Source organism: Chrysochloris asiatica, unplaced genomic scaffold, assembly GCF_000296735.1.
Source record: "Chrysochloris asiatica unplaced genomic scaffold, ChrAsi1.0 scaffold00242, whole genome shotgun sequence".
Taxonomy (NCBI): Eukaryota; Metazoa; Chordata; class Mammalia; order Afrosoricida; family Chrysochloridae; genus Chrysochloris; species Chrysochloris asiatica.
In genome coordinates this window covers 2,684,792-2,712,414 of record NW_006408760.1, presented here as the reverse complement: position 1 = coordinate 2,712,414, position 27,623 = coordinate 2,684,792, and the positions used below count along the sequence as shown (strand labels likewise).

General features: G+C 51.5%; 2 protein-coding genes across 2 annotated transcripts in view; one reads left to right on the top strand and one right to left on the bottom strand.

Annotated features, from left to right (window-relative positions):
• UNC5A (unc-5 homolog A (C. elegans)) overlaps positions 1-4,134 on the top strand; it is a 41,194-nt gene extending 37,060 nt beyond the window's left edge. Inside the window, exons 11-17 of the mRNA XM_006873492.1 lie at positions 1,605-1,692; positions 1,960-2,128; positions 2,290-2,523; positions 2,637-2,786; positions 2,874-3,038; positions 3,534-3,712; positions 3,969-4,134. Of these exons, the coding sequence (XP_006873554.1) occupies positions 1,605-1,692; positions 1,960-2,128; positions 2,290-2,523; positions 2,637-2,786; positions 2,874-3,038; positions 3,534-3,712; positions 3,969-4,134 (1,151 nt within the window). The remainder of the gene's footprint in view (positions 1-1,604; positions 1,693-1,959; positions 2,129-2,289; positions 2,524-2,636; positions 2,787-2,873; positions 3,039-3,533; positions 3,713-3,968) is intronic.
• Positions 4,135-5,293: 1,159 nt separating this feature from the next.
• Positions 5,294-27,201, bottom strand: HK3 (hexokinase 3 (white cell)). Its single transcript, XM_006873491.1, has 19 exons — positions 27,167-27,201; positions 19,688-19,808; positions 15,063-15,222; positions 14,750-14,904; positions 14,546-14,665; positions 14,361-14,456; positions 13,190-13,289; positions 12,921-13,104; positions 12,337-12,492; positions 11,966-12,199; positions 11,400-11,695; positions 11,172-11,311; positions 10,975-11,094; positions 8,395-8,490; positions 8,125-8,224; positions 6,154-6,337; positions 5,916-6,071; positions 5,515-5,748; positions 5,294-5,438 (listed from the first exon to the last, which is right to left on the bottom strand). Exons 1-19 carry the CDS (start codon positions 27,199-27,201, stop codon positions 5,294-5,296), a joined length of 2,832 nt encoding a protein of 943 aa, XP_006873553.1.
• Between the last annotated feature and the right edge of the window lie 422 nt (positions 27,202-27,623).

Here is a 27,623-nt window from a genome sequence, read left to right as displayed (position 1 = left end):
GAAGCTGTGAATCAATGACTTCCCTTCCTAGGCCCAGTTTCCTATGACATAGTGATAATCCAGCCCAGAAATTTTCCAGGGTTTGGGGCTCTGGATATTATGTGTATGATATTGGAATCAATGGGGTAAAGTCATGGAATGTCTCCTGTGCCCCATCCTGAACCTTCGAGACCTTTCCTACCGTAGTCATTCCCTGTCTGTATTGGTTTCCTAGGGCTGCTGTAATAAAGCAGCACAAAGTGGCAGAGGGGGAACTTACAAAAACAGGAATCTATTGTATCACAAAGGAGCTCTGGTAGCGTAGTGGTTACGAATCGGGCTGTGAACCTTAAGGTCAGTGGTTCGAAACTACCAGCCGCTACGCGGGAGAAAGATGAGGCTTTCTACTCCCGTAAAGATTTACACCCTTGGAAACCCTGTACAGGGTCACTATGGGTCGGACCCGACTCGATGGCACTTAACAACAACAACAACATTGTATCACAGTTCTGGAGTCCGAATTCAGGGTGTCAGTCAGGCTATGCTCTCTGAAGGCCCTAGGGGAAGACCCTTCCTTGTCTCTCTCAGCTTCTGATAGTCTCAGGAGTTGGCTTGCAGCAGCAGCATAACACCATCTCTGCCTCCGTCTTCACGTGCCTGGCTTCTCTGTGTGTGTCTGCATCTCTTCTCCTCTTTTATAAGGATACCAGTCATGTGAGATTATGATTTACCCTACTCCAGTTAAGTAAGCTGTTAACTTCATGTTAACTGCTAACATCTTCAAAGAGCTGATTTCCAAACAAAGCCATATTCACAGGCACAGTGGTTAAGACTTCAACATACCGTGTAACAGTCCTAAAAGGGAAGGAAGTCAGGAGCAGGACCATTCCTGGCTACCCCTGGAATAACACCCCCAACCCTGCCCTTGCCGTGTTCTGAGTCACTGCCTCCTCCCTGGAATTGCTCCTCCTCAGCAGACGCTTTCTGATGCGGCTCTGCGCCAGACTCCGAAAGATGCTGGGAACAGAAATGAATCAGCTCAAACAAGAGAATGTCTAAAACGGCTCCCAGACCAAGGAGGGCTACTTCCCCACTGCAGGGAGCAGGCTGTTCAGTGGGGAACAAAATCACACAAAGCAGCAGGGAGCTAGCTCCCAGAGATGGCCAACGATGGGGGAGGCCCATGAGCAGGGCAGGCTGACAGACAGAGGCGTGTTCAGGGGAGTGGGTCTGAAATGGCTCAGGATTCAGTACAGGCTGGGCTGGAAGGCAGTGGGGTCAGAGGTGATGGGTCTCACGTGCCAGGCCAGGAAACTTTATCTGGGAGGCAGTGGAGAATTATAAGCAGATCACAGTGGAGGTAGGTGCAGCATACTAGGCACCACTTTTTCCAGATTTTCTGTGCTTAAGCTAATAAGACATGATTTTCCCCCAAGTTAGCTCAGCCACTCTTGGGGTCCCTGTGACCCAGCACTGTACCTGTGGTGGATTCGCTACTTGGTTGAAAAGCATGGAGGTTCTTGTGGCTCCTCAGGATGGCACGTGTGCTCTTCCCCCACCAGGCCGGGTAAAGGTTTGTGGTATCTTTGCAGCAGATCAGCTCTGGTTCCTCTGTTTTATTTCAGGGATCAGCCTCCTCATCCCTCCAGATGCCATACCCCGGGGGAAGATCTACGAGATCTACCTCACGCTGCACAAGCCTGAGGATGTGAGGTGTGGGCACAGGCCATGCTGTGAGCAGTGGGGTGGGGTGTTCCTCTAGTCCCACATCACCGTACCGCCTCCTCCCCACCACAGCTGCTGTCTGGTCTGGCTTGGCCTAAAGGGAGGGTATGGGAAGAGCTACCTCCAAGGGGAATCCTAAGGTCTACCAAGTTCCATAGTCCTCCCCACCATGCTTTGTCCTGCCCCCACCCCAGTCCTGCCCCCAGGACAGCCCACTGACACTTCTCCCTTCCGGCCCCTGTTTCCCCACTTGAGGTTGCCCCTAGCTGGCTGTCAGACCCTGCTGAGTCCCATCGTTAGCTGCGGGCCCCCTGGAGTCCTGCTCACGAGACCTGTCATCCTTGCCATGGACCACTGCGGGGAGCCCAGTCCTGAGAGCTGGAGCCTACGCCTCAAGAAACAGTCATGCGAGGGCAGCTGGGAGGTGAGCCAGGGAATTCCCCAAGCCTGAAGCACCCCCAGCACTGGTCTCAAAGTGGAGAGGTAGCCATGCAGCCTTAAAATGCCCCTGCTCCCCCAACTCTCTGAGCCTCTTCTCAGAGTATGGTGGCCTGAGGACCACACTGACCACCGGCCTGCCTGCAGGATGTGCTGCACCTGGGCGAGGAGGCACCCTCCCACCTCTACTACTGCCAACTAGAGCCCGGAGCCTGCTACATCTTCACTGAGCAGCTGGGCCGCTTCGCCCTGGTGGGAGAGGCCCTCAGCGTGGCTGCAGCCAAGCGCCTCAGATTGCTCCTCTTCGCACCCACTGCGTGCACCTCACTCGAGTATAATATCCGGGTCTACTGCCTACATGACACCCACGATGCCCTCAAGGTACTGCCACCTCAGGTTCCTAGACACAGAGGCCTCCTGGCCAGGGTGGGCAAGTGGGGGGGCAGGAGGGGACCGCCCCCCCCAGACCCACCTGACCTGCCTGGGCACTGCAGGAAGTGGTGCAGCTGGAGAAGCAGCTGGGGGGTCAACTGATCCAGGAGCCTCGGGTTCTACACTTCAAGGACAGTTACCACAATCTGCGCTTGTCCATCCACGATGTGCCCAGCTCCCTGTGGAAGAGCAAGCTGCTCGTTAGCTATCAGGTGAGGGCCTGGCCTGCAGACCAGTACTCAGGCTTCCCAGGGCTGAGCACACCTGATGAGTTGCTTCCCTTCTCCCCCCTCCCCCAGGAGATCCCCTTTTATCACATCTGGAATGGCACGCAGCAGTACCTACATTGCACCTTCACCTTGGAGCGAGTCAACCCCAGCACGAGTGACCTGGCCTGCAAGGTGTGGGTGTGGCAGGTGGAGGGCGATGGGCAGAGCTTCAACATCAACTTCAATATCACCAAGGTGGGCAGGAGAGGGCATCAGCACTTCTATGCATGTACTCCCACCTCCCAGAATGCTCCACTCACTGGGCCTACCCTGCCCATCCCTGCTCCCAAGCTCACCCAGCCCCACTCCTCCTGGGAAGCTCTTAATAGTTATTCCAATGCAAATACAAACAAACGCAATCAGACTCAGGGGGCAATTGAAAAGGATAGGGTACAAGGAGTTAGGGGGAGACGGAAGGGCTTCATGAGCAGGGACCTTGTACTCAGTCTTGGGAGGATGAGGAAGAGTTTGACAAGCATCAGTTAATGGAGAACAGTGAGGTTCAGCAGGGGTCAGGCAGAGGCAGCCTAGAGGGATACATGGTAAGACCACTGGCTTTGGGCAAGTCACTGTGCCTCTGAGTTAGAGGGAGCATGCAGCGGGGCCTCGCCTGGGAGTGCACTGTTAAGAGGCAGCAGTGGAGTTGGGCCTCAAAAGTTCTAATGGGTCCTCCACCTCTCCTTTCTCTAGGACACAAGGTTTGCTGAGCTGCTGTCTCTGGAGAGTGAAGGGGGGGTCCCAGCCCTGGTGGGCCCCAGTGCCTTCAAGATCCCCTTCCTCATTCGGCAGAAGATTATTACCAGCCTAGACCCACCTTGCAGTCGGGGTGCCGATTGGCGGACTCTGGCCCAGAAACTCCACTTGGACAGGTATGTGGGGAATGGTCAGGAAAAGGCAGGACATTGAGGGCCTACTGCAGTCTAGTCGGTGAACAGGGTGGGAAGGGGACTAGACAGGTCCAGACTCCTTTTGAGACTCTAGGGGGCCTGGACCATGTCCCTTGCAGTTCAGTGCATGGCAGAAGGGAAGTCCTGAGTAGACTCGGGGTTAGGGGATGGTGGGGTGCAGGATGCTGCCAGTCAGGATTGCGGCTGGGCTGCTAATGGGCTCTCCTCACCTTCACAGCCATCTCAGCTTCTTTGCCTCCAAGCCCAGCCCCACAGCCATGATCCTCAACCTGTGGGAGGCACGGCACTTCCCCAACGGCAACCTCAGCCAGCTGGCCGCAGCTGTGACCGGTCTGGGACAGCCAGACTCTGGCCTCTTCACAGTATCAGAGGCCGAGTGCTGAAGCCACTGGACCCTCAACGCCTACATTCTCACCAGCTTTGGCACCCGCCAAGGACACAGACACTGGATAGGGGCCCTCCCCTTACCCCAGGGAGAGCTGCGTGGACAGGCCCCCTCGTGACTGATGCAGTCCCTTAATGCCGGTCCTTCAGACCCTGCCCACACTCCCGTCCTCTATGGCCTGCCTGGCCAGGCTGGCACTGCCACCTGCTCTGCCTCTGCTCCAGCTCCCCCGGACCCAGGGAGCCAGCACCAGAGCCAGGCCAGTGCCAGCCCACTCGTGTGTGTGTGTGTGTGTGTGTGTGTGTGTGTGTGTCTGTACGTGTGATGCTACCTCTCCTCCTGCCCCTGGCCAGGGCCCCGCATGCACACGGACATGCACGCACACGCTGGGCTCCGGCTGAGGCCCCGCCTCCTGCCTGAGCTGGACCTTATGCAAACGTTTCTGTGCCTGCTGGGTAGGGGCACGTCAGAGGGGCCAAGGGCACAGCCGGGCTGGCAGGAGAGGCCTCTGGACTCAGGCACACAACCACATGCGGGAACATGCGCACTCCCCGCCACCATCATGCAGATGCCCGCCACCACCATCACATCTCACGCCTGTGCACCGGGGTCTTGCCCACGTCCCTCATGCCCCCCAGTGTTTGTACACATCTGCCTCTCACATGCTGCCCTGTTCCCACCTACCAGGGACACTGAACGGCTCTCCCCACCCCGGCCCTCAAGCCCAGGCCCCAGCCACAAGGTGTCCTGCCCGTCGGGGCGTGTGAATATGCAATGGAAGCCCCGTGCTGGGCAACGGCGAGTGTTCGTGCCAGGCGTGCCCATTCCGGGGCTGGACGAGCCCCACTCAGGCCGCCATGTGAAGCTTGTGTCCTGACTCCGTCTTAAGTGCATTCACGCACTTACACTTGGCCTTATGTACACAGCCTTGCCCGGCCGCCGGGGCGCGTAGGGATTTTAGCGGACGTGAATGTAAATAAATTATATATATATATTGCTAACCCGAGTGTCACTTCTCTCAGGGAAAGTTAGGGGCCAAGGTTGGGTGGCTACTGAGGATCATGCAAGGGATCTTCTGGGGGTTCTGAGGACAGGCTGTGCCCAGGTCCTGGTACATTGAGGCTGGGGCTGAAACCCTGTGGTTCCCAGAGACGTCCTCAGACTCGGGTGGTCTGGGCGAGGCGGCAGGCGACGGCGGTGACCAGAGCTGCACCTTTGCCAGATCCATCCTCCGATTGCAGGAAGGTGACTGTACAGCGCGGAGCCAGGTCCTTCACAGTGGCTGCCACTAGGCTGGAGAAGCTGGGAGGACAGAGGGTGGGATGAGCCTAGGCCAGCTAGCCCTGCCTCCCTGCCCAGCCCAGGCTCCCCCACTCACTGGGGGTGAAGCTTGTAGAGGGTCCCATCTACTCCTACGGTCACCATCAACTCCTCCAGGCCCCGATTCTCGCGGATCTTCTCCACCACTGCGGCCACGCCTGCCCCGCAGAGCTGGGCGGCCCTCCGAGACACGGCTTGGCACACCTCTCGGACTATCAGAGCATCGTCAGAGGTCAGGGGCAGCCCCAGATCCTCCAGGATGGCTCGGACCTGTCGCAGGGCCAGGCTGTCACTGAGGAGCAGGCAGGGGGTAGAGAGCACAGAGGTGGTTCCTGCATTAGCAGCCCCCTTATTACTCCTTTCACTTCTCCATTCTCTAGGGCAGACCCGCCCCAGCACCCCGCCCACCATGGAGATAGGCTCTTGGGAGGTGGGAGAGGTAGATGAATGCCAAAGTACCTTTCAATCTCAGACAGGAACTTGGTCTTGAAGATGTCCCTAGTCTGTAGGCACTGGGTCTGCTGGCCCCGGAACAGCACCCCAAGGCTGTTCAGATGCAACAGGATGTAGCGGACAATTTCCCCCAGATACATGCCACTAATCAGCTTCTCAAACCTGTGTGAAGAGGAAACTCCGTCAGCCACCACTACTGCCACTACTGGCCACTACAAGCCCCCACTACCTGGGCCCAGCCCACCTCTGCTTGCCAGGGTTGATAGATGCTCTGTCCACACTAGCATCAAAGCAGGTGCTAGGCACACTCAATGTGCCATCGTCACCAAAGGCGCCCCACTCCATGTTGATGCACATATGGCCCGAGTCTCCAGCTACAGCAGCCACGTTCTGGAGCTCCTCCATGTAGCAGGCATTGGTACCCGTTCCTGCAGAGGTCAGACCAGATGGTAGCCATTCACTGTCAGGGACCAGATCCTTCTGAGCCTTTCCTACTCCCAGTGACACCGTTGGGACTTCTTCCTGATCTCTCCATCTGCCCAGCTCAACTTGTCTCCTGCCCAGTTCCATCCTCCTTCCTTCCCAATGCCCTACCTTTAGTGCCTCTGCCATGCTAGCCCAGAGTGCTCTTTCTAGAATGCCTCCTCAGTTGTCATTCCCCTGGAGGCACATGACAGCTCCCCATTGTCTGTTCTGAGAAGCCCCAGCTCCTGAGACCAGCCTCCCAGGCCCTCAAATTTACAGGTTCTGGGCCAGGAGCTGGGACCCTAGTGAGAAATCAGCTGTGAGGAGCTCTATGGTCTAGTCAGAGGATGGGCAGTGAACAGCCAGCTCTGCTACTGCTGGCATGGGCCCTGGGAAAGGCACAGGGTTGCCTAGAGGGTCAGGAAAACTCCAGAGAGGATGTGATGTTTGAATGGGACCTTGATGTCAAGAAGCACAGAAAGGAAACAGCATTCCAGGCAGCAGGCCCACCCTGAGTAAAGGTGTCTCCTTCCTTTTCCCAACATATATTCAGTCCTAGGTAGGTGGCCCCTTGCTGGCTTCCACCTGTCATTTATGCATGGAGATCTGGGTGTGGCTTTGCTTACCAGCTTCCCTGTGACAGGCGAATGGGAGGCTTCCATGCCTTGTGTTCTAAGAGACCCACATCCAAGAAATTGTGTTCTAAGAGACCATCATCCTCCTCTGCTGAGCTAAACCCTTTCCAGGATTTGTTACATCCTCTTTGGTCCTGTTGGAATCTGGCCATCCTATTTGGAGTCAGAGTCACCTCTAATTGCCACCTGCTGTTCAGGGCTCAACTCCCTCCCTCCTAGGTGGTCACTTCCATGAAGGCAGAGATTCCCCTTTTTTTTACATGTCTTTCTGTCCCTTCATCCAGCCCCAGCTGGTCATAGGGTCAGTGCTTAATAAAGGCTTAGACTCTAGAACACTGAAGTGGGCCATCTCAACTCATTGTCCCATCCCCACTCAGTCCCAGTTTTGAGTATACACATTTGCCCCTCTCACTCCTGGTATGATGCTGTAGGATCAGTATTGGGCTGCAAACTACAAAGTTGGCAATCCAAACCCACCAGCTGCTCCTTGGAGATCCTTTACAAGGTTGCTATGAGTCAGAACCAACTTGATGGCGCTTAACAACTCATCCTTAAGACAGGCTTTGTCATTATGCCCATCTTAGGGATAAGGAAACAGGCTCTAGTGATATGCCCAAAGTCATACAGATAGGAGAATAAACACAAGTTATCCAGTCAGTTCTGACTCATGGCCACTCCATGTGTATCAGGATAGAACTGTGCTCCATAGGTTTTCTCAATGCCTGATTTTCGGAAGTAGATGGCCAGTTCTTCCTTCCAACATGCCACTGAGTGGACTCGAACCTTTAGCCTTTTTGTTAGTAGCCGAGTGCATTAACTATACACTCAGGGACTTCATACAGTTAGAAATGGCAACATATTTCCATCCAAATCTGTAAGACTCCACAGTCTAGATTCATTTACAAACTGAAGCTCAGAGCCTGATCAGTCATTGAGCAGGGCTAGAATCTCAAGTTCAGACTCCCAGCCCAGGTGTGCTTTCCAGAGCCGCATTGAATTCGATGGGAATGATCCCACATTCTCAGTGCTGGGGGATGTCCACCCTGAGGATTCAACATCAGGCAATGAAGTAACTTCGGGTAGTAGAGGCACAAAAGAGCAGGGCCCTTTCTCACCAACGATGAGGCCAACCTCGCAGTGGTGGTCTTCATAGCCACAGGACATCATGGTACCCACCGTATCATTGACAATGGCAACCACATTCAGCTCCACTGCCTGTACATAAAAGGATGCTGCTCGTTGCTGGGCAACATGGTCGTCACGGCAACCGGCGCTGGACCCAGAGGTCTTTACTACAGAGGACCCCCCTTCTCAGGAAGCAGGAGACCCTTTGCTTCCCCAAGGCCTGCCACAGCCCCCCAGGGCCCCTGGAGGCAGGCTCCCACCTGTCTGCGCCCAATGGCTTCCCGCAGCAGAGCCACGACGTCTTGGCCCTCACAGTCTGATGCGTTGAAACCCTTGGTCCAGTTCAAGAGGATGCCCTGGGGTGGGACCAAGGAAATCATGAAGCTGGAGGCCCCTTGCAGCAGAGCAAGCTCACTCTTCCTCCCCTAAGCCTGCCTCTCATCACACATACACTTTCCTCCCCTCCCCAAGTAGGATCCATTCTCCAGGCCTTACCCTCTGCCCCTTTTCCTTTCCTCAGGGGCTTTCAGTGTGAAGAACCCTATTAATAAGCACTGACTGCTGTCTCCTATTATTAGTTCCAAGATGCTCAGATGGTCTGAGGATTTTAAGACATTTGCCCAGATGGAATGGCCCTACATTATTGGGTTATGAATGAACAGAGCTGGGCACGTGAGTGCTTTGTTTGAGAAGAGAGCACAGAGAAGGTTCAGAGCTCCCAATGACAGCAGATTCCGCTGTTGAATCTGGGAAGAGTCACTTGAAAGGAGTCAGAGGCAGAGCCATGCTCATGGGAACTTGGCTTTTGTATTCCAGAGACTAGTGCAGGACAAGTGGGAGTGTTCAGAACCCAGGCACCTGGGCAGAATCAGGGGCAAGGCCAATGAGCCTCTGTGTTGGGAAATTGAACCTAAATAGTGAGTGTGACGTTATGGGATTAGCATTGGACTGCTAACTGTAAGGTCAGTGGTTCAAACCAGCTGCTCCTCAAAAACCCTATATATGAGTTGATAGGAGTGAGAACAGACTCGATGATACTTAACAACAACAAGGGACAAAGCTCGTGACTGTACTTAGGGAATGTTCTTTTTTTGGTGTGCCTCCTCTGAGGGAGGGGCAGGAGAGCGAGATCAGTTCCATTAGGAGAAAATGACTGTTCTGTGTGGTGATGCAGTGGGATAAGCGAGGTCAGCAGTTCAAACCCACCAGCCACTCCATGGGAGAAAGATGAAGCGATCTGCTCCCATAAAGATCCGTCCTATAGGAACAACTCCATGGCAGTGGATTTTGGATTTTGGTTTAAAGTGTTCTGTGCTCATTGTCTCAAACACAGAAACCAGAGGGAATGAGAGCAAGGATGAGGGGAGAGCCAGTCTGGGGGAGGCCACAACATGAGAAGTAGTACAGCCTCCCATTCCCAGACAAGGCAGTGATGCCCCAGGCTGGGGAGAGAAAACCACAGCCAGGTTTGGGTGGGGGAAGAGGCAAGAAAGATGTCCTGTGCCCTCCCACCCTAGGCTGAGTCCCAGTATAGGGGAAAGACAGAAAGAGTTGGGTCTCCAAGAGCAGAAGCAGCCTCTGTCCACCTTCCCCAGGTAATGCCCAGGGAGGTATAAAGACCTGAGAGAGGAAATGGCTGAGGTCCATTTCCTTGGTCTCCACATGTTGGCATGCTGTATACAGCAGCAGAACACTACGCAGCTGAGAGGGGTCCACCACCAGTCCCGTGCCCCACTCCTCTGGAGCAGAACCACTTCTGGGAAGGATCAACATTAAGTCATCACTCCTTCAAAGCCTGAGGGCTTGACATGGAAATTAAGTCCAGTTATAGAAAGTGAGTGAGAATGCGCTTCTTACACACCTGGGTCTATACCATGTGTCACTCTTACTTCTCACATCATAGAAAAATAATTTGAAAAAGCACACAAACCCACAGCCATCAAGTAGATTCTGACTCATAGAAATCCTACAAGGATTAATCAAAAAGAGTGGAGCACAGCAGACCCAGCAGAGAGGCCAAAGCTGATCACAAGACCCAAAAGACCACTGCGCCAGAGAAAGTTCAAGGCAGTCCCGTGTCAGAGATATGGGGACAGAGTTAGAGGATGGGCACCACCCTGAAATTGGGTGGTCAGATGGTTAAAGCTGCCCAGTGACCACAGGGGATCTCAGAATGCACTGAGTGGGCATCCAGGCAGAAGTTCAAAGTGAAAATGAGGATCCTGGGAGTTTGGCCCAAGACCTGTAGATTCATGGCAGTCCCGACATGTGTCCATCTGAGGGTTTATCACACTCATCACAGGACACATGGAGGTATGTGCTGAGGGGCTACTGCACCCAGACCTCTGCCTACAGCACTGTCACCTCAATTGGGCACCCACTGCAGAACCAGGCCCTGAGAATACAGCAAGCAAGAACAGAAAGGGAGAGAGGGCAAAGAGACTGTCACTGCAGACCTCTCAGGTCACAGAGCCAGAACCACTCCCACCAGGGCACTAGGCTATGGCTGGGGCAGGTTAGGGCTCTGGCAGCCCCACATCTCACTTGCCCTGAGAGCAAGTGCTCCTACCCTGAGCCCTAGCTCTACTCTTCTGCCCACTGGTGGTCCCCATGAGCATGATATCCTTCTTCACCCCAGCCTTCTTTATAGCTCTGGACTCTGGGCCACTTTATCATGTCCCTTCCACGTGGGGAGACTAAAGTCAGATGCAGGAGAAGTCTAGCAGTGCCTCTGCCCACCTCATACCCCAGATCCAGGTCTCTCCAGCCCTCCCCTGGCCTCCTGCCCACTCCATCCAGGGAGGCCTTGAGGATCACTGTCCTGGGCCTCCCTCTCTCACCTGATCCAGGCCAAGCTGCCTACACGGAAAGGAGAAGGTGAAGCCTAGGGGGAGGCTCTGCCCGCCCAGGCCCTGCCTCTGCTGGAAGTCCACGATGCAGTCCACAATGTGGTCGAAGAGCTGCAGGGGTGACCAGGTCAGGCACTGGGCCCTACTCAGCTATCCCCACCCCAACATCAGGCCCAGACTGTGAGTACCTGCTGCCCAGAGCCCTGGGTCACTCTCTCAGGGATGGCATAGACCTGGCTGGTGATCTGCACACCTCCAGTGGTTACACGCACCAGGAGGACCCGGAAGTTGGTGCCCCCGAGGTCAAGGGCCAAGAAGTCACCACGTTCTGTGGAGCAGAGACCCTCAGCACCATTGGTCACATGCTGGAACCCCCAGGGGCCCATGTCCCAGCCCCACACTCAACCAGATCTCACCACTCCCATCAGGTGTGGCTCGGACATAAGTGGGCAGCATGCGCAAGGAAGAGGCCTCCCCTTGGAGCCCTTTGGCCATGGCCTCTCGCATCTGGACCTGAACTGCTGCCAGCTGCTCCCGGTCCAGCCGAAATGGTGCCAGCGTCTCCTCCAATAGGCGGCGGTGGTCAGCCAGGCGGGCAGCCACTGCAGTTACAACTGCCACCCCCCGGCCACCGCCATCCACAGAGGGGATGAAGGAGATGTCACACCCAGGAGCCAAGAGTATCACTGTCTTCTGCAGGAGGCTGTGGAACCTGTGGACACACAATGCTCCCAGCTTGGCACCACCCATCCTAAATCTGTTCTGGGTACCAACAACATGCAGCCCCCTCCCTCCACACAGAGAGAAGCACTGGCCTCTCCACTGTTCTCTCTGGCTGCCCATCACCCTTGTCGAACCCTCATCTACTTCGGTGTCATTTGTCCCCTTCTTCACACACACATGTAGTCGTGATACATGGTGAGGTTCATCATACATGAACATTCGCACCATCCGCTCACACAAGACTTGGCATTCACAATACCTGGGGTGTCGCTTGAACACTTGGCCTCCAGTGGCCACTGCAATCTGGAGCGCATGCTGCTCCCTGCTGTGCTGAAGGCGGCCAAGGACAGCGGCCAGGGCAGCAGCGCAGAGGCGGGCAGCTCGTGTAGACACAGCCTCACACACAAGCTGCACAAGCTTCACGTCGGAAGCCCCTGGGCTCAAGCCCAAATTCTGCAGGACAGCGAGGACTCTGGCTTCCCCAGATGAGGGGCTAGGGAGGGACAGGGTGCTGGATTGAGGCTTGGTAACCCAGAATCTCCAGGTTCCCACGCCCAACGGAAGCCCAAGACCACTTGTGGGGACAGAGTACCCAACCCAGCTCAAGATGCCTGCCCTTTCCCAACTCACTCCTCCATCTCGGCCACATGCTCCAGGCCCACACTGCCTTGATTCAGTAGGGCAGGTGAGGTGCAGCCCCCAAAGAGAAGCCCACGCCGGGCCAGGTGAGCCAGCACCAGCCGCACCAGCTCACCCAGGTACAGGCCCCCAATCATCTTCTCAAACCTGAAGGTAGGAAGGACAATGGGACAGAGCCTTTCCTAAGCCCTCAGTCCACCAGGTATGGCTTCCAATAGCCCCCACAGAGAGGACCCCAGACAGAAGGCTCCAGAAGCAGATACTCTCCCTGGAGGCAAGTGGGTGTCTGGCCAGACCTTGCTGCCCCTCTGGCCTGAGTTAGTTGAGGGGTCTTTTGGAGGGTTAGTGAGACTCAAAGGAGGATAACTCCTGTCAGTGCCAGCCAGAGTCAAAAGGGAGGGAGGCCAAGGGTTGAGAACTTGGAGTTCTAGAACCTTGAATCCTTCCTTCCTTGTGTCCAGGCAGGCTCCCAGGGAGCACCTTGGAGACAATGCGGGGTAGGGATCTAAGGGTCTGAGCACAGGGGACAGGCAAGGCCCAGGGCTAGGTAGCAGAGCATGGGGACCCCAGGCCACCTCTGGGCACCAGGATTCAGGGACCCCTGGTCCAGGGCCTTATCAAAGGGTGTCAACACTGGTCCCAGGGCTTTGTCATCGCTGAAGGAGCCCCACTCCACGCTGACGCAGACCCGGCCCCGGTCCTCATCCAGCGACGCCACATGCCGTGCCTCCTCCATGTAACAAGCATTGGTGCCAGTGTCTGGTAGGGATGACTCCGTCACAGGCTGCTCAGCCAACAGTCATTCCTACCGCTCCTGTCCACCTTCAGGAATGGCCCTACTCACCTACAACGAGCCCAACCTCACACGGCCCAAGTCCTGGGTCACAGTCCATCATGGTGCCCACTGTGTCATTCACCACGGCAACCACGGCAAGGCTGGAGGCCTGTACAATGGTGAGGGCAGAGGTCAGGGGTCTGCCCCATGTGACAGAAATGCCCAGTCCATGAGACTCAGATGTGCACATGGTCTACACTTTTCTGTCTCACATACTTTGTTGGTTCCACCCTCTCACATTCTCTTCTACTTCTCCTTCTGGAACCCAGACCCTCAGGGTGATCCATAAAGCACTGATCTGAGCTGAAGGGTGTCCTTCAATACTCTGCATTCACTTGCCTTGCCTGGCATCCCAAGTCCCATCATCTGAACCTTGATTCCCACCAGCCTTCACAGCAGACCCTGGCAGGTCTCAAACAGCCAGTCTCAAATAGCATGTCCAGTTCTTGAGGCCAGATCGCCCTGTTCAGCCCTAGCTTAAGCACCTGACAAATTTTACCTTCAAGCCCTTCCCAGGTGGCACGTGTTCCCTCCTCAGTGTCCCTAGAGTCACTCAACAGTGACATGATTATATGGAAATGCTGTCTACACTAGACTGGGAGATCCTCCAGGACACGGCCAAAGTCTTTTCATTTCTGTTTCCTCCGGGTCCTGAGCATTTATTTGACCTTTCTTAGACTCAGTCTTCAGAATGATGAGGCTTTCTGCTCTATGAATTGAAACTGACTTGAAGGCACTTAACAATAACAACAACAACAACAACAAGCTTCAGTTTAAAGTCTGCATGGTACAAATGGTTAACGTGCTCTGTTTCTAACCAAAGGGTTGGAGGTTCAAAGGTGTCTTGAAAGAAAGGTCTGGCAATTTATTTCCAAAACAGCAGCTATTGAAAACCCAATAGAGCACATTCTATTCTGACACACATGAGGTTACCATGAGTCAGGGTCAACTCGACAGCAACTGGTTTTTAGCCTGTTTTCTTATCTATAAAATAGAAATTGTGGCAACTTTTCCCCAGGGTTAAGCCAGATAAAGGATATGAACCGAGAAGGAAGGTACTACACAGGGTGAGGGTCAGTGTCAGAACAGGCACTCCCAGAAACACAGACTCAGCCTTCGTATCCATGGTCCATTGCCCCACCATGTGGACAGACCTCCCAACATACCCACCCACACTTACCCCCTGTCTTTCGATGGCCTCTCTCAGCAACTGGACCACATCCCGCCCTTCCACACCACTGCACCTAAAGCCCTTTGTCCAGGAAATGAGGGTGCTCTGGGGGCAAAGAAGACAGGTTACCCCACCAAAGTATTTCCCAGGGCTGCATTCTCTCCACCCTCTGTTCTGTGTCCTCATCCTCTTACCCTGTCCAGGCCCGTCTGGTGACAAGGGAAGGAAAAGTTGAACCCAAGTGGTAGACACCGATTCTTCACAGGGAATGCCTCCAAAAATTCAGCCAGGCATCGAGCAGCAAAGTCAAAGAGCTAAAGGATACATGAGCGCTCAGCCGCATCTGTCACCATGTGCCCCTCTGCCAACTCCAGAGGTTAGGGACTGGGAATTCTCACCTGCTGGCCAGGGCCCAGCATCACTTCTGGGGGAATCACAAACTCCCGGCTCCTGGGATCCACCCTGCACCCCTCGATGCCTGTCAGAGTCACCCACAGAACACGCATCGAGGCCCCTGTGGCTCCCAGCTCCAACACCACGAAGTCTCCCTGCTCTGGGGACAAGTAGGTCACAGAAAGGCATGGAGAGCCACTGCTTCCCAGAAACACTCCCATGACTGCAAAGTCTGGTCAGGAGACCTTAGGAACAGGGACAGGAATAAGGGAGTCCCCTCCCCAGACCAGAACTCCTCTTTCAGGCCTGGCCACCCACCAGTGCCGTGTGGGGTGGAGCCCACATATGTGGGCAGCATCCGAACAGCTGAGGCTGGGTTCTGTCCCATCAACCCCTGCTCCATGGAGCTCAGGAGGCTGGCCCGGATCTGCTGGAGCTGGGCCTCCGTCACCATGAACTGCTGAAGGCATTCCTGCACCTAGAAAGAAACAAGCTGATTTCCAGGAAGAAGTCTTGCAGGCCTAGCCAGTTTCCCCTACTCTAGGCCTGCCCCTCTCCCCCACTCACCCCAGTCCAGGCAGCACCCTTTCTTGACTTCCTAAGTGACCCTGCACAAATCCCCCTGAGCCTTGCCAGCCTTCTGCCCCCTCCCAACCTCACATACCTGGGCACTCTTTTCACTCACAGCCTGCCCCAACCCTACATCCTTCCCAAAAGGCTCCTCCCCATGACAGTTCCGTTCCGTTCCTTCTCAGTTCCCATGACCCCACCTGTTCCCTCCACTTTGGATTCAGGGTTAGGCAAGTCTGCCCACCTGTCACCCCAGGCTCTCCCCATGTTCAGTCCTGGCATCCAAAGACAGAGATGCTCAAGGAGTAGTTGCTGAATGAAATGACGAATGAACAAACGCATGAGGAAATGTCAAGTCCCAGTGTTTCTGCTTTTAGTGCTTAGGCCCAAAGCCCATCAGACCCAGCTGAGTGAGTTTGGAGTCCACACCTCAGAGAGGCCTCAGCCAACCACTCAGCCTTGTGACAAATAGCAACTGAGCCCCTATTATGTGTCCAGCACTAATCCAAGCATTGGCCATAACATAACCAGCCAAGTCCTGCTCCTGTATAGCTTTTATCCCAATATGGAGACAAGAAACATGTCACTAAATATATCATGTGCTTCTAGGAATAAGGGTGACTATTTTTTATTTATTTTAAAAGGCAGAATTAGAAGTCAGAGAGTGATCAGGGGAAGCAGGGTAATCAGGTAGTTGATCAGGGAGGTGACACAAATGAAGGAGCAACAAGTCATTTGGAGCTTTAGGGGAGAGCACAAACAAATTTTTCTCGAGAGCAAGAGATAGAGTTGGGGAAAGCCTGGGCCAGGATGGATCAGAGGCTAGAGGGAGAGGTAGAAAGGCAGGAAGGAAGGACAAAAAGCAGGGCAAGTCATGAGGAGGGGCCTCCAGAAGACCACCAGCACCTCACTTCTCTGCACAGAAACCTCCTTGACAGCCTCTCTCCCAGCCTTCAAAGAGTTCCCAAGAGCTCCTATGGATTCTTGGAGGACTTAAAGTTGTCACTAGTTTCATTTGGCTTGGATCAACAATCAGTATCCACGGAAACAGAAGTCAAGAAATTAAAGGACATATTGCACTGGGGAAAACTGCTGCACATGACCTCTTTAAAATGCTGAAAAGCAAAGATGTCCCTTTGATGACTCAGGTGTGCCTAATTGAAGCCATGGTCTTTTCAATCACCTCATATACACGCAACAGCTGAACAAATGAAAAAGGAGAACAGTAGAATTGATGTAGCTGAATTGAGATGTTGGAGAAGAATATTGAATAGACCATGAACTGCCAGAAGAACAAACAAATCAGTTTTAGAAGACGTACAACCAGAATACTCCTAGAAGCAAGGATGGTGAGACTTACTTTGGACATATCATCAAGAAAGACCAATCAATAATAAAGGACATCATTTTTGGTAAAGCAGAAGGCCAGTGAAAATGAAGGAAACCCTCAATGAGATGGATTGAAACAGTAGTCACAGCAGTAGACTCAAACATACCAGAAATGATGAAGATGGTGAGGACTGGACAACATTTGGTTCTCTTGTGCATTAGGTCACCAAGAGATGGAGCTGACCGGATAGCAACTAACAACACTGACTTAGCTCTCCAAGGTTCCAGTTCTTCAAATTCCATTTCCTGTTTTATACTGTTCCCTTGGCATGATCTCAATTCCAGCCCAATGACTTGCTACCCCAAACTGGTCCCACAGCTGTGAAATACCGACAGGCAGCTGGACAATGAGGCAGCTCCTGAGAGAACTGGGGAGGGGGTGCTGCCCGTGGTGGGAGGTGAGGACCACTCTATCCATCTCCCTACTTTGTAGAGAGAAAGGGAAACAGACCCCTGAACGAGGCATGTGATCTTACCTGTTGTGCCGGCATTCAGTTATGTGCTGGAGTTACAGTAGATGCTCCCAGCAGCTGTGCATGTTAGGAAGGATGATCCCTACTTTAACAAGTGAGGAAACTAGGGTTCAGAGAGGGGCTATCATTCCCACTAGCCTAAACAACTATTAAAGGACACGGTGCACTCTGAACCCACATAAAGATATTTCCACAAAAATGGGAAGCATGATAAGAATCAGCAAAGTCACCTGAAAAGTCACCTAATATCACCCAAGGGGGTAGCCAAGTAAACAAATAGGAACTGAGAAGAGGAAGCATATCTGAGCTCTCACCTTGCCACCTCCAAATCACATCTCTCTCTGAGCCCCAATCACCTCTTCTGAAAAACTGAGAGAATAAGACACAGGAGTCCCCTGGTGATAGGGACCAGTCTTGTTCCTGTTGTGCCTCCGGACCACATTGAGCAACTGGTTCCAAGCGAGCAGCAGGGAGGATTTGCTGAATTACTGTACTGGGTTGTGGTGGCAAAGGCATTAAGGGATAATGTATGTGAAAGTGTAAAGTGTGGTTCAGTTGTGAGGGGTGTTCTATTATTGCTTAATGCAACCAGTAGAGTTATGCTGGAGTCAATGATTTGAGCGGTGGATGTTTTTCTTCCCTGCTTGTACTTCTGGGTGCAGGGAGAGGCTTGAAAGGAGTGTCTGGGAGATGGCAGCACAGCAAAAAAGTCAGTACTGCCCTGGCAGACTCTGGGGAGCAGGCATCAGCCAGGAGAAGCTCCTAGAGCACCTCCATACCTCCTGTTGGGAGAGATTTCGCTAGGAGAGAGCTCAAAGCATCAGAGAGTGTTTGGAGTCCACATGGCTTCAGTGCTGACTCCTCCTACCAAGGGGCTGGATGGACCGGGCCTTGGCCTACTCAGAGCCAAGTGAGAACAACAGTAGACCCACTTCTCAGAGATGCTGTGAGGATGGAGAAGACTGTACAAGTGAGGTGGTGAGACAGGAGATAGTCAATGAAACAGGCTCTCCTTTCCTTGAAGCATGAACTCCCTGGGTGGCACAAATGGTTTAGTGCCTGACTGCTAACAAAAAAGTTGGAGATTTGAGTTCCCCCGAGGTACCTTGGAAGAAAGGCCTAATGGTCTACTTCTGAAAAACCAGCCACTGAAAACCCTGTGGAGTTAACTCTACGGCAACTGTTGTTAAGTGTCATCAATCAGTTCTGACTCATAGTGACCTTGTATAGGGTTTCCAAGGAGTGGCTGGTGAGTTTGAATCATCAACCTTGCAGTTCAAACCTACCTTGTGGTCCAGTGCTTTATCCTACAGCACCACACCAGGACTCCAACTAGTTTGGTTTTATTTCGACCATAAAGCACAGCCAGCTGATCCCATGTGCCTTGGGTGGTTAAAAGATCTGGGGATTGGGCCAAGAGTCTGAGAGGCTGGGTCCTGACCACACAAGGTTAACTAACCTTTTCATACCACTGGGTGAAGGGAGCCAGAGTCACAGCCAAGGGAAACTTGGTGCCCCATGAAGGTCCCCGAAGCCAACAGGAATGAATTGTCTTAATACTGCAGATAGATGTCCCAAAGCCAGCAAGGTATATGTAGGACCAGCTCGGGATCTCAGGAGATGATGGTAGACCTGGAGCGAGTCTTGGCTGTGCAGACCCTTGGCCTAGTTGTGCTGACCCTGGGCACAGCTGAGGCCTGGCACAGAGTTTAGTGCTTAGGAAGTACTTACAGCACAGGGTGGATGAGGGAGACGAGAAGCCTGGTCAAATGGACTTCAGGCAAAACTGGAAAACCAAAGGCCCCTTTCATGGGCCCTGCTCTGTGCAGATCCTTTAACTCTGTGAGCTCATTTCTTCTTCATTTCAACAATGAGGAAACAGAGACTAAGAAATGTGAGCTGACTTACACAAGTGCTTCCTGCTTAGGGGTGTGGTATGTGAGGGCTTTAAGATCTTGGTCAAGGTGGCAAAAAAAAGAGAGGCCATTTCAGAGCTCAGTTTGGGCAGGTAACAAGTGTGGTAGCTGAAACCTGCAGAGCATCATCTGTGACTAGCTGACAGGGGTGAGGGGAATCGGGCAGTGAGGAAGAGGAGACAGGAGTGAAGTGGGGAACAGTGCGGTTCAGGACACAGCTTTTACCCAGAACACCCTTTGTGACACATAAGCAGTGATGCAGGGTTCTTTCCAGAGTTTGTCTACCTCTTTGGAGAGCTCATGGGGAGCAAGGTAGTGAAAGCAACACATTTGGAGCTGAAACACTAAACTCGAATCGCTGCCACCTCATCTGTATAAGTCTTCTCTCCTCACTGGTAAGATGAAGAGGTAATACCTATCTTGCAGTTGTCTGGATTCTCAAAGAAGATAGATTATGACCCAATATGAAAGGCTCAGTAAATTGCAAAGGGTTGCATGGGGCATAGGAATGAACCTAGGGTCCATAGCACCTGCAGTCAATCCTGTACCTATGGACAGATATTAGCATGAGACAGGTCCCTAGTGCTGAACTTACCAGCTTGGAGCTGTCTGAGGGATGAGACAAGACCTCCGGGGAGCAGCCCAGGGCTCCTGCCCCACTCCCTAATTCTACAGGCCCAACAGAGTCCATTGGTTCCACTATGGGGCTTGGCCACCTATGGAAGAAAAGGTACAATGAGCCTCTTAAGTCCGTAGGCCCAAGAGACTATGACCTGGGCCCTCAACTTCCTTCTGAAAGGAACAGGAAGCTGTGGACAAAATTCAGAACCTCTGAGTGTCACCAATCTTTTAGTAATCAACCAGAACAGAAGGCCCTTGATTTCTAGAAACATGTGCCATGAGAACACTGAGAAAGCTAATTTCCAACCCAAATGCCATTCATTCGCTATCAATCTTTTACATTCACCTGTCCCTTCCTGTGCTCAGAGATCAAATATGGGTGAAGTTTGCACAACATGACTGATGTAACTGAAGTCAATAATCTGTACACAGGAAAAAGGGGAAATGTTAGATTGTGTATAGTGTTGCAACAATAACAAACACGGTGGGGTTGCAGATACTGATACTAATTACACATAATCCATCAATTCATGGAGTTAGTTTTCTTGGTTTAGGGACTTAGTTATCTAGTGCTGCAATAATAACAGATATACTGCAAGTGCAACATTATAACAAACAAAAGTTTGTTTTCTCCCAGTTTAGGAGGCTAGAAGCCTGAATGCAGTGTTGGCTCTAGGGGAAGGCTCTCCCTCTGTCAGCTCTGGAGGAAGGTCATTGTCTCTTCTCAACATCTGTGGGCCCTGACATTCCTTGGAGTACATGTATCTTGGCATCAACCATAACCTTGGGTCTGGAGGGTTCTTAGCAGAGGGATCCTGGATCCAAAGGACGTGCTCCACTCCCAGCTCTTCTTTCTTGATGATAATCAGGGCCCGCCTGCTCTGTTCGTGTCTCTTTTTTCTTAAACTTTTTATTGTTCACATCTCTTATCTCTTGCAAGATAAAAGGAATGCAAGGCACACCCCAGGAAAATTACCCTTACCTGTGACTTGAGTAAGGGAGTCACATTCCACCCTAATTCCTTACAACTGATTGACTTACCACATCAGATCACATCATAGGGATGATACATCACTATATAACTGACAAATTGCATCATTATATAGCTGCCAAACCACTAAGAATTATAGCCCAGGAAAGTTGACACATATTTCGTGGGGTCACAATTCAATCCATGACAGGGCTTTAGGACCATGGATGTATGGGGCAATCCAGCCAATTAGCATAATAGAGTTCTTAAAGTTTATATTTTCACTTTCTCAGTATGGTAAGTAGTGTCTGGGGTCTTAAATGCTAAAGAGCAGCCATCTAAAATACAACTAACTATTGGTTTTTATTCATCTGGAACAAATGAGGAAGGAAACCCAAGAATTAGAGAAGGAATGGTACAAGGCCAACTGTCTATATGAAACACATTGCATCCTCCACCTTGAAACCAAAAGAACTAGATGGTGTCTGGATACCACTACTGAATGTTCTGATCAGGAACACAATGATGAATCCTGATAAAAGGGGAGAGAACTTCAAATTCTTAAAGAATCCCTACTTACTGGACCTATTAAAGCTAGAGGTGTTCCTGAAACTATGGCCCTGAGTTGCTCTTCAAACCTTGAAACTATTCCCTGAAGTCACCTTTGAACAGGTTGTTGTTGTTTGTTGCTGTTAGGTGCCATTGAGTTGGTATCAATTCATAGTGACCCTATGCATAACAGAACAAAACACTGCCTGGTCCTGGGCCAACCTCACAATTGTTGCCACGCTTGAGCCCACTGATGTTGCCATTTTGCCAGTCCATCTCACTGGGGGTCTTCATCACCCATGAGTATTGCATTTTGTATGTTGTTGTTAGTGCTTTTGAATCAGTTCTGACTCAGTGACCCTGCATAGGGTTTCCAAGGAGCAGCTGGTGGGCTTGGACAGCTGACCTTGTAGACAGTTGACCATTCTACAGTGCCATACCAGGACTTCTGCATTTCGTATACGAAGATAGAGAAATGGATGGATGGCCAAAAGGGCAACAGCTAAATTAAAGTATGGATGAGAATTGTGGGGAGCAGGGAGATTGAGGAAGTGGAAATGAAACTAGAACAGAAATAAGGAGAATGATGCCATGTGAAGAACGTGATCAAGGCCACTGGTCATGGTGTCTAGAAAGTGGAATGGGAGTAGTTTTTGCTGTGTATATTTTCACTAAAAATAAACGTTCAAAAAACCCCTCAAAAACTATATGGAGCATGGTTCTAATCTGACACACAGGGGGTCACTGAGTTGGCACTGATTTGTCAGCAGCACGCTTAACGTGTGTGAACGTAATCCTAAAGGTAGTCGGAGGATGTGCACAGGGTGTTGTGTGGTGGACCTACGTAAAGTAGTTCCACTAATGGTATGACTTGGAGTAAATTGGTTAGAAGCTTTTAAAATTTCAGTTTCTGTGTCTGTTAAAACAGGACAAAATAATCTTTCCCCTCACAAGGATGCTGTGATAATTAGAACAACGCCTGGGAACACACTTTGTGGGATAAAATGTGCAATGCAAACATTGGCTCAAGGATGTTTTTGAAGGAGCCATTATACAGGTCAACCAAGCCTGCACTCAGAATCCAAGTTCTGCTCCCTGCAAAGCAATCTCCAGTTCTATCAACCACTTGCCTAAATTTCTTCATCTATGATATCAGTATGCCACAGGGCTGTGTGGGGCCAAGGCGATACCAGGGTGTGCCTTCAGACTGATTTAGCTAAATCTCAATAGAAACTAGGAGCTTCAATGTCCCTTTCTGGGACACAAATAAATTCAAGTTCTTGTGAGGATTAAAGAAGACAATGGTTGTGAAAGGACTGTAGAAAGGAGGGGCTTTTTTCACCCCAGCAGAGGAGGCATTGGTGTTCCTGGAAGTCCCTGAAGATGCCCTCAGGGACTGGGGCTCCTTCAGGGTAGAGGAAAGGGGAAATGTGCTCCACTGAATCCCTTCTCTCTTCCTTTGTAACAGCAGAATTTCTGGATAGTCTTGTGACCTTCCCACCCTCGTGATCTCCCTCACGTGGTCACCTCTGTCTTCTAACTGCTCAATACCGAGACTTACCTCAGTCCCTCTCATGGTCCTCCCCCAGCATGCACAGCCATGAGCCATTCTTAGCGGCAATTCTCTCCTCCCAGTTTCTGTGGCCATGGCTTTTCTCAGGTGCTCTCACTGAGTCTCTCAGTCTTCCTCAGTAACCCTTCCTTTTCTTAAAGGATGGGGTTCTGGGTTTCTGTCCATGGCCCACTTCTCCACATTCCCTCTTTATCTCACCCATCCCCAAGAATTGAGTAAAACCTCTGGGTGTGGGTTCTCCAACTCTCTCTCTCGTGAGCCAAATCCTAAATTCCACTGTCTGCTAGACATCACTATTCAAGCACTGGCTAGGTGGAGCCGACTCAACATTCAGTGTTCGGTTTATTTTCTCATTCACTTCTACAATTCTTCTCCACCGTGGCTAGACAGATTCAGAGAAGCTCACAGCATCCCTGACCCTTGTTCTCAGGCTCTATGGAAGGACACTCCCTCATACCACTGCCCCCACCATCACTGCCCCCCACCTTCCTCCCATCTTAGTATTCTGAGTGACTGACCAACACTTCTGCTTCCAGTCTGCCTTACACCCTATGCCACCTCCACTCAAAACATCACCAGTGACTGTAACCACCTCATACCCCTACTCGATCTCCCTGTAAAGAGGAAGTAAACTTTCACAATGTGAGGCTCCCTACTGATGAAAAAGTCCAGAACTCTCGGAGAATCCTGTGCTCTCCTGATCAATCCTCATCTAAGCTTCCTCTCCTGCTCCTTCCTTCCACCCTCCATCTATAAGTCAACCCATCCTCTCCTGCTTCCCAACCATTGCTCAAACTGTCCCCTTAGTCTGGAGGGCAATCCCTAAGCACCCCATGGCCAACTCTGTACCTTCAGGTCCAAGGATTGGGTTTCATATGCTGTTGCTAAATGCCTTTGAGTTGGTTCCGAGTCATAGCAGCCCTGGATAGGGTTTACGAGGAGCAGGTGTTGGCTTGAATCACTGACCTTGCAGTTCAAATCAACCTTGTCATCCAGTGCTTATCCTACAGTGCCACAACAGGGTTTACTATGTTGTTGTTAAGTTCCATGGAGTCAGTTCTGACCCATAGCAACCTAGTATAGGGTTTCCAAGGAGCAGCTGGTAAACTTGAACCACCAACCTTGTGGTTCAAACCAACTTTCCAGTCCAGTGCATTAACCCACAGTGCCACAGAAGGACTCCAGGGTTTCATATTGTTGTTGTTAAGTGCCGTCAAGTCGATTCCGACACATAGCGACTCTGTATAGGGTTTAATATAGGTAGGTGCTAATACAGCTTTGTAAGAGTCCTTAAAAGAAGTCTTGGTGGTACAACAGTTAAGCACTCAGCTGCTAACCAAAAGGTCAGTAGTTTGAACTCACCAGTGGCTCCGTGGAAGAAAAGACCTTTATTATGCCCCCACATAAATTACAATCTAGGAAACCCTAAAGGGCAGTTACCCTGTCATATGGTCTATGAGTCAGAATGGGTCCAACAACACACAACAACAGGATTCCCTATGTAGTACAAACTGCTAAAACACTTAATTACTAGCCAAAAGCTTAGAAATTCAAATTCACCCAGAAGCACCTTGGAAGGTAGCCCTGGCAGTAACCTTCTGAAACGTTACAATCGTGAAAAATCTATGAAGCAGTTTTACTCTGCTCAAAAGGGGTCACCAGGGGTCTGAAATGACTAAACAGTGACTAACAAAAATAGAGTTCTGTAAAATTTTAAAAACCAAGACATCAGTATCCAACAAATCCCCCAAACTCATATATACCTATATTTGGTTTCCAAATCAGTCAAATGGGATTAATTCTACATTCTACAGGTCAGTGTCAAGGATAAAATGATGTCTCTAACTTTGAAAAGGATCAGGTACCATACATAGCATTTACTCTGTGTCTGAGGCCCAGCTAGTTCAATCATTCATTCATCCACTCTTATTCATTCTTTCATATCTATTCAGTTTATTCAACACCTTCTAGAGGAAGACACTGTGGAGCTTTCCAGAAGTAACCCAAGAAAGCATTTCTAAACTAGGTAAATGCACTCATGTCCATCTTCTCCAGTCTACTGGACGTTCCTGTAGAGAGGAACCATAGCCTTTCTGGCACCATCCTCCCAGGACCCAGCGTACGGCCTGTACAAAATTGAACGCCTGAGGGTCTCTGGTTCCTTTCTCTCAGCTACATCAGCTCTGTAGCCAGCCTTCCTTCTGAAAAGCACCGTTGGGACCCCTGCTGACGATGGGAAGCCACCGTCTAAGACCTTTCCAGCTTCTATTTCCTCCAGTGTGGGCCAAGCAGGAGGGGCAAGACTAAGGGGTTGAGGTAAGGTCTTACCTTGGAGTAGTAGCTGGTCACTGTCCTCAGACCTGGCACTTCTCAGTGACCATTCCAGTGACCCTAGACTGTACATAAAAGTGAAACCAGGCCCCACCCTCTTTCTCACCCCAACTTACCAGCTAATTCAGGAAGATGAACTTCCTTCCAAGTCTGCCCTACCAGGGCTAAGTACAGCTGTGGTGAAAACTTGAGCAAGATGCCCACAGGAAGTAGGAGACTTGAACTGAGTCAAGAGCTTAAGACAGTCCCCAAAGCTGTGCTGGGGGCAATCATTCTACAGTCACTGAATGGGTTTAAAGGTGATGGCAGTGGGAACGCTCAAGTGTCTAAAATACGACCCTGGAAAGGAGCAGGTGCCTAATCCGGGGAACATGCAGTACAATAGATAAGTTTTCACAATGTGAAAGTGCTGGTGAGCAAGAGGCAGTGAGGGAACCCACACAGAGGAAACAAGTTGAGAAGGGAAAACAACCCGTCACCGCTCATCAACCACACCGCACACCAGACGGCCTGTCTGGGTTAGGACGAGGAAGGTGACCTCTGCCAGGGAGAGAAGTCAGAAGGCAGAAAGAAGAGAGGAGAATCAACGGGACGGGAGTGATCTTATATAGGTTCAACAGGTAGGGAGTGGTCATTGCTGGGGTAATTTAGCTTTGGCCTATCAAAAGCCAGGTTGCCATTTAAACTACGTGCCTTGTAGCTTAGGGCGGGGAAACAGAAACCTAACATTACAAAATGGAGTTGACAGGAGGGGAGAGGGAAGAACCCGGAAGGTAGAGCCTAAAATGGCGGACCTGATATTGTAACACAAGTGGACAGGAAAGCTGTGTCTGAAAGGAAGAAGAGCCACTTGCTGACTAAGTGGTCCATGTACAAGATCACTCACATGAATGGGTATAGCTCCAGGGCCCAAAGACAACATGTGTATAGGAAAGTTATGTGGTAGAGGTGCTGCCAGCCTGTGGATCCCTGTGTTTACTCTCTAAGCCACAGGGCAGCCATCTCTACTGGGAGGGAAGGCTCAGGCTGAGTGAGTGAAACTGTTAGCTACCAGCTATTTCTTCTAGGGTTACATAGCACCTTGGAGCACCACTGAGATGGCAACATTCTTCATTTCTGGGAAATTGGGGGGTAACCTCAAATTACCTCATCAGTGATAGCCTTACAATTAATTGTAGAGAGACGGTAAATGACCTATATATGACACCTGGCCAGAGAGCAGGGAGGTGGTGCTGTACCAGTTTGGGCATGACTGGGCCTGGTACCAGGTCAGGCATAAGCCATACTGCATATTGGATTGGATACGCAGGCAAGGCTGAGGGTGGGTGGGGAGGGCGGAGTGATCTATCATCCACAATGTATCCTGGGGACAATCCTGGTGCTGCCCCAAAGCAGCCTGGGCTGAGGCTCCAGCCTTTCTCAACTTTGTCTAGTTGGGAGAGAATACGGAATTGAATGTGGAAAGGTCTAGCCATTATTGCTCTCAACAGCCAGAATCTGTTGTTTTCTGAGCCGGGGCGAGGGTATGCCCCTGACGAGCATTACCAGGGTTCCATGTTGGTGCTTCTGGAAGTGCTGGGTCCATTTCCCAGGAGTAGGGGTCCTGGCCCCCTAGTCAGTGTGCAAGGGAAGGTCTGTGATAGGGCGCATGGAGGGGCGGTGGCCTGGGCTTTTGCTCTGTGAGCAGCTGTGACAGTCATGGCCTTGGCAGAGTGCAGCAGATGCCGGCAGTTTTCTTCTGACACCAGATGGTCATTGACCAACAAGGGAAAGATGAGGCTGGCAAGGTTCCCTCATAGCCCCTCAGTGCCTATCTCCAGCTATCCAGAAGGAACTGAGGAGTGCGGAAAGGTGTCAGCTGGAGTGAGGATAGGCAGCACTAGAATTTACCCCTATGAACATAACCACCTGCTGGGCTAGGCCCGGGCACCCTGCTCTGAGGTGCCCACAGGCTGGCCCTTTATAGACCCCAGAGGGCCTGCAGCCAGGCCCATGGGTCGTGATGATGAGCCCCTCCACTTCTTACTCACGATGCGTCACATGGCTGCTGCTGCTCTTTGTTCATGCTGGTCTGTCTGGAGTATCTCCCCTTTTGCCCTCTCCAACCTTCTCATCTGACTTTTTCCTTATCCTTTAAATTGCAGCTCAGTCATCACTGATGCTGGGGACCCCTGGCTCTGATTCCCTTTGAGTGCAGCCTGTCTTACTGATCCCATGGTATCTTGACTTTTTGAGTATCACTGCATTTACAGCAGCCTACCTAAATCACCTACCTCTTTGTCTTCCCCCCTGGGCTGTGTGCTCACCTTTGGTGCCTCAAGGTCCAGTTCTACACCTAACATGGAATTGTTGTCACTGAGTGCCACTGAGCAGGTTCCGACTCACAGAAACCAAGGAGCAGCTGGTAGGTTTGAATTGTCATCCTTGCAGTTAGTTTTTACCCTACAGTGTCACATCTTACGCCCAACATGGAATAGGGATGGTTCC

Bases quoted from the DNA above. Each gene is read 5' to 3' on its own strand.
- HK3 (XM_006873491.1), bottom strand. From the start codon at position 27,201: ATGAACAAAGAGCAGCAGCAGCCATGTGACGCATC. The intron at 13,290-14,360 runs GTAAGTGTGGGT...ACCATTGTACAG, and splicing joins AGGCCATCGAAAGACAGGGG to GCCTCCAGCCTTGCCGTGGT. The intron at 13,105-13,189 runs GTGAGTAGGGCC...CATCCCTACCAG, and splicing joins TGAGGTTGGGCTCGTTGTAG to ACACTGGCACCAATGCTTGT.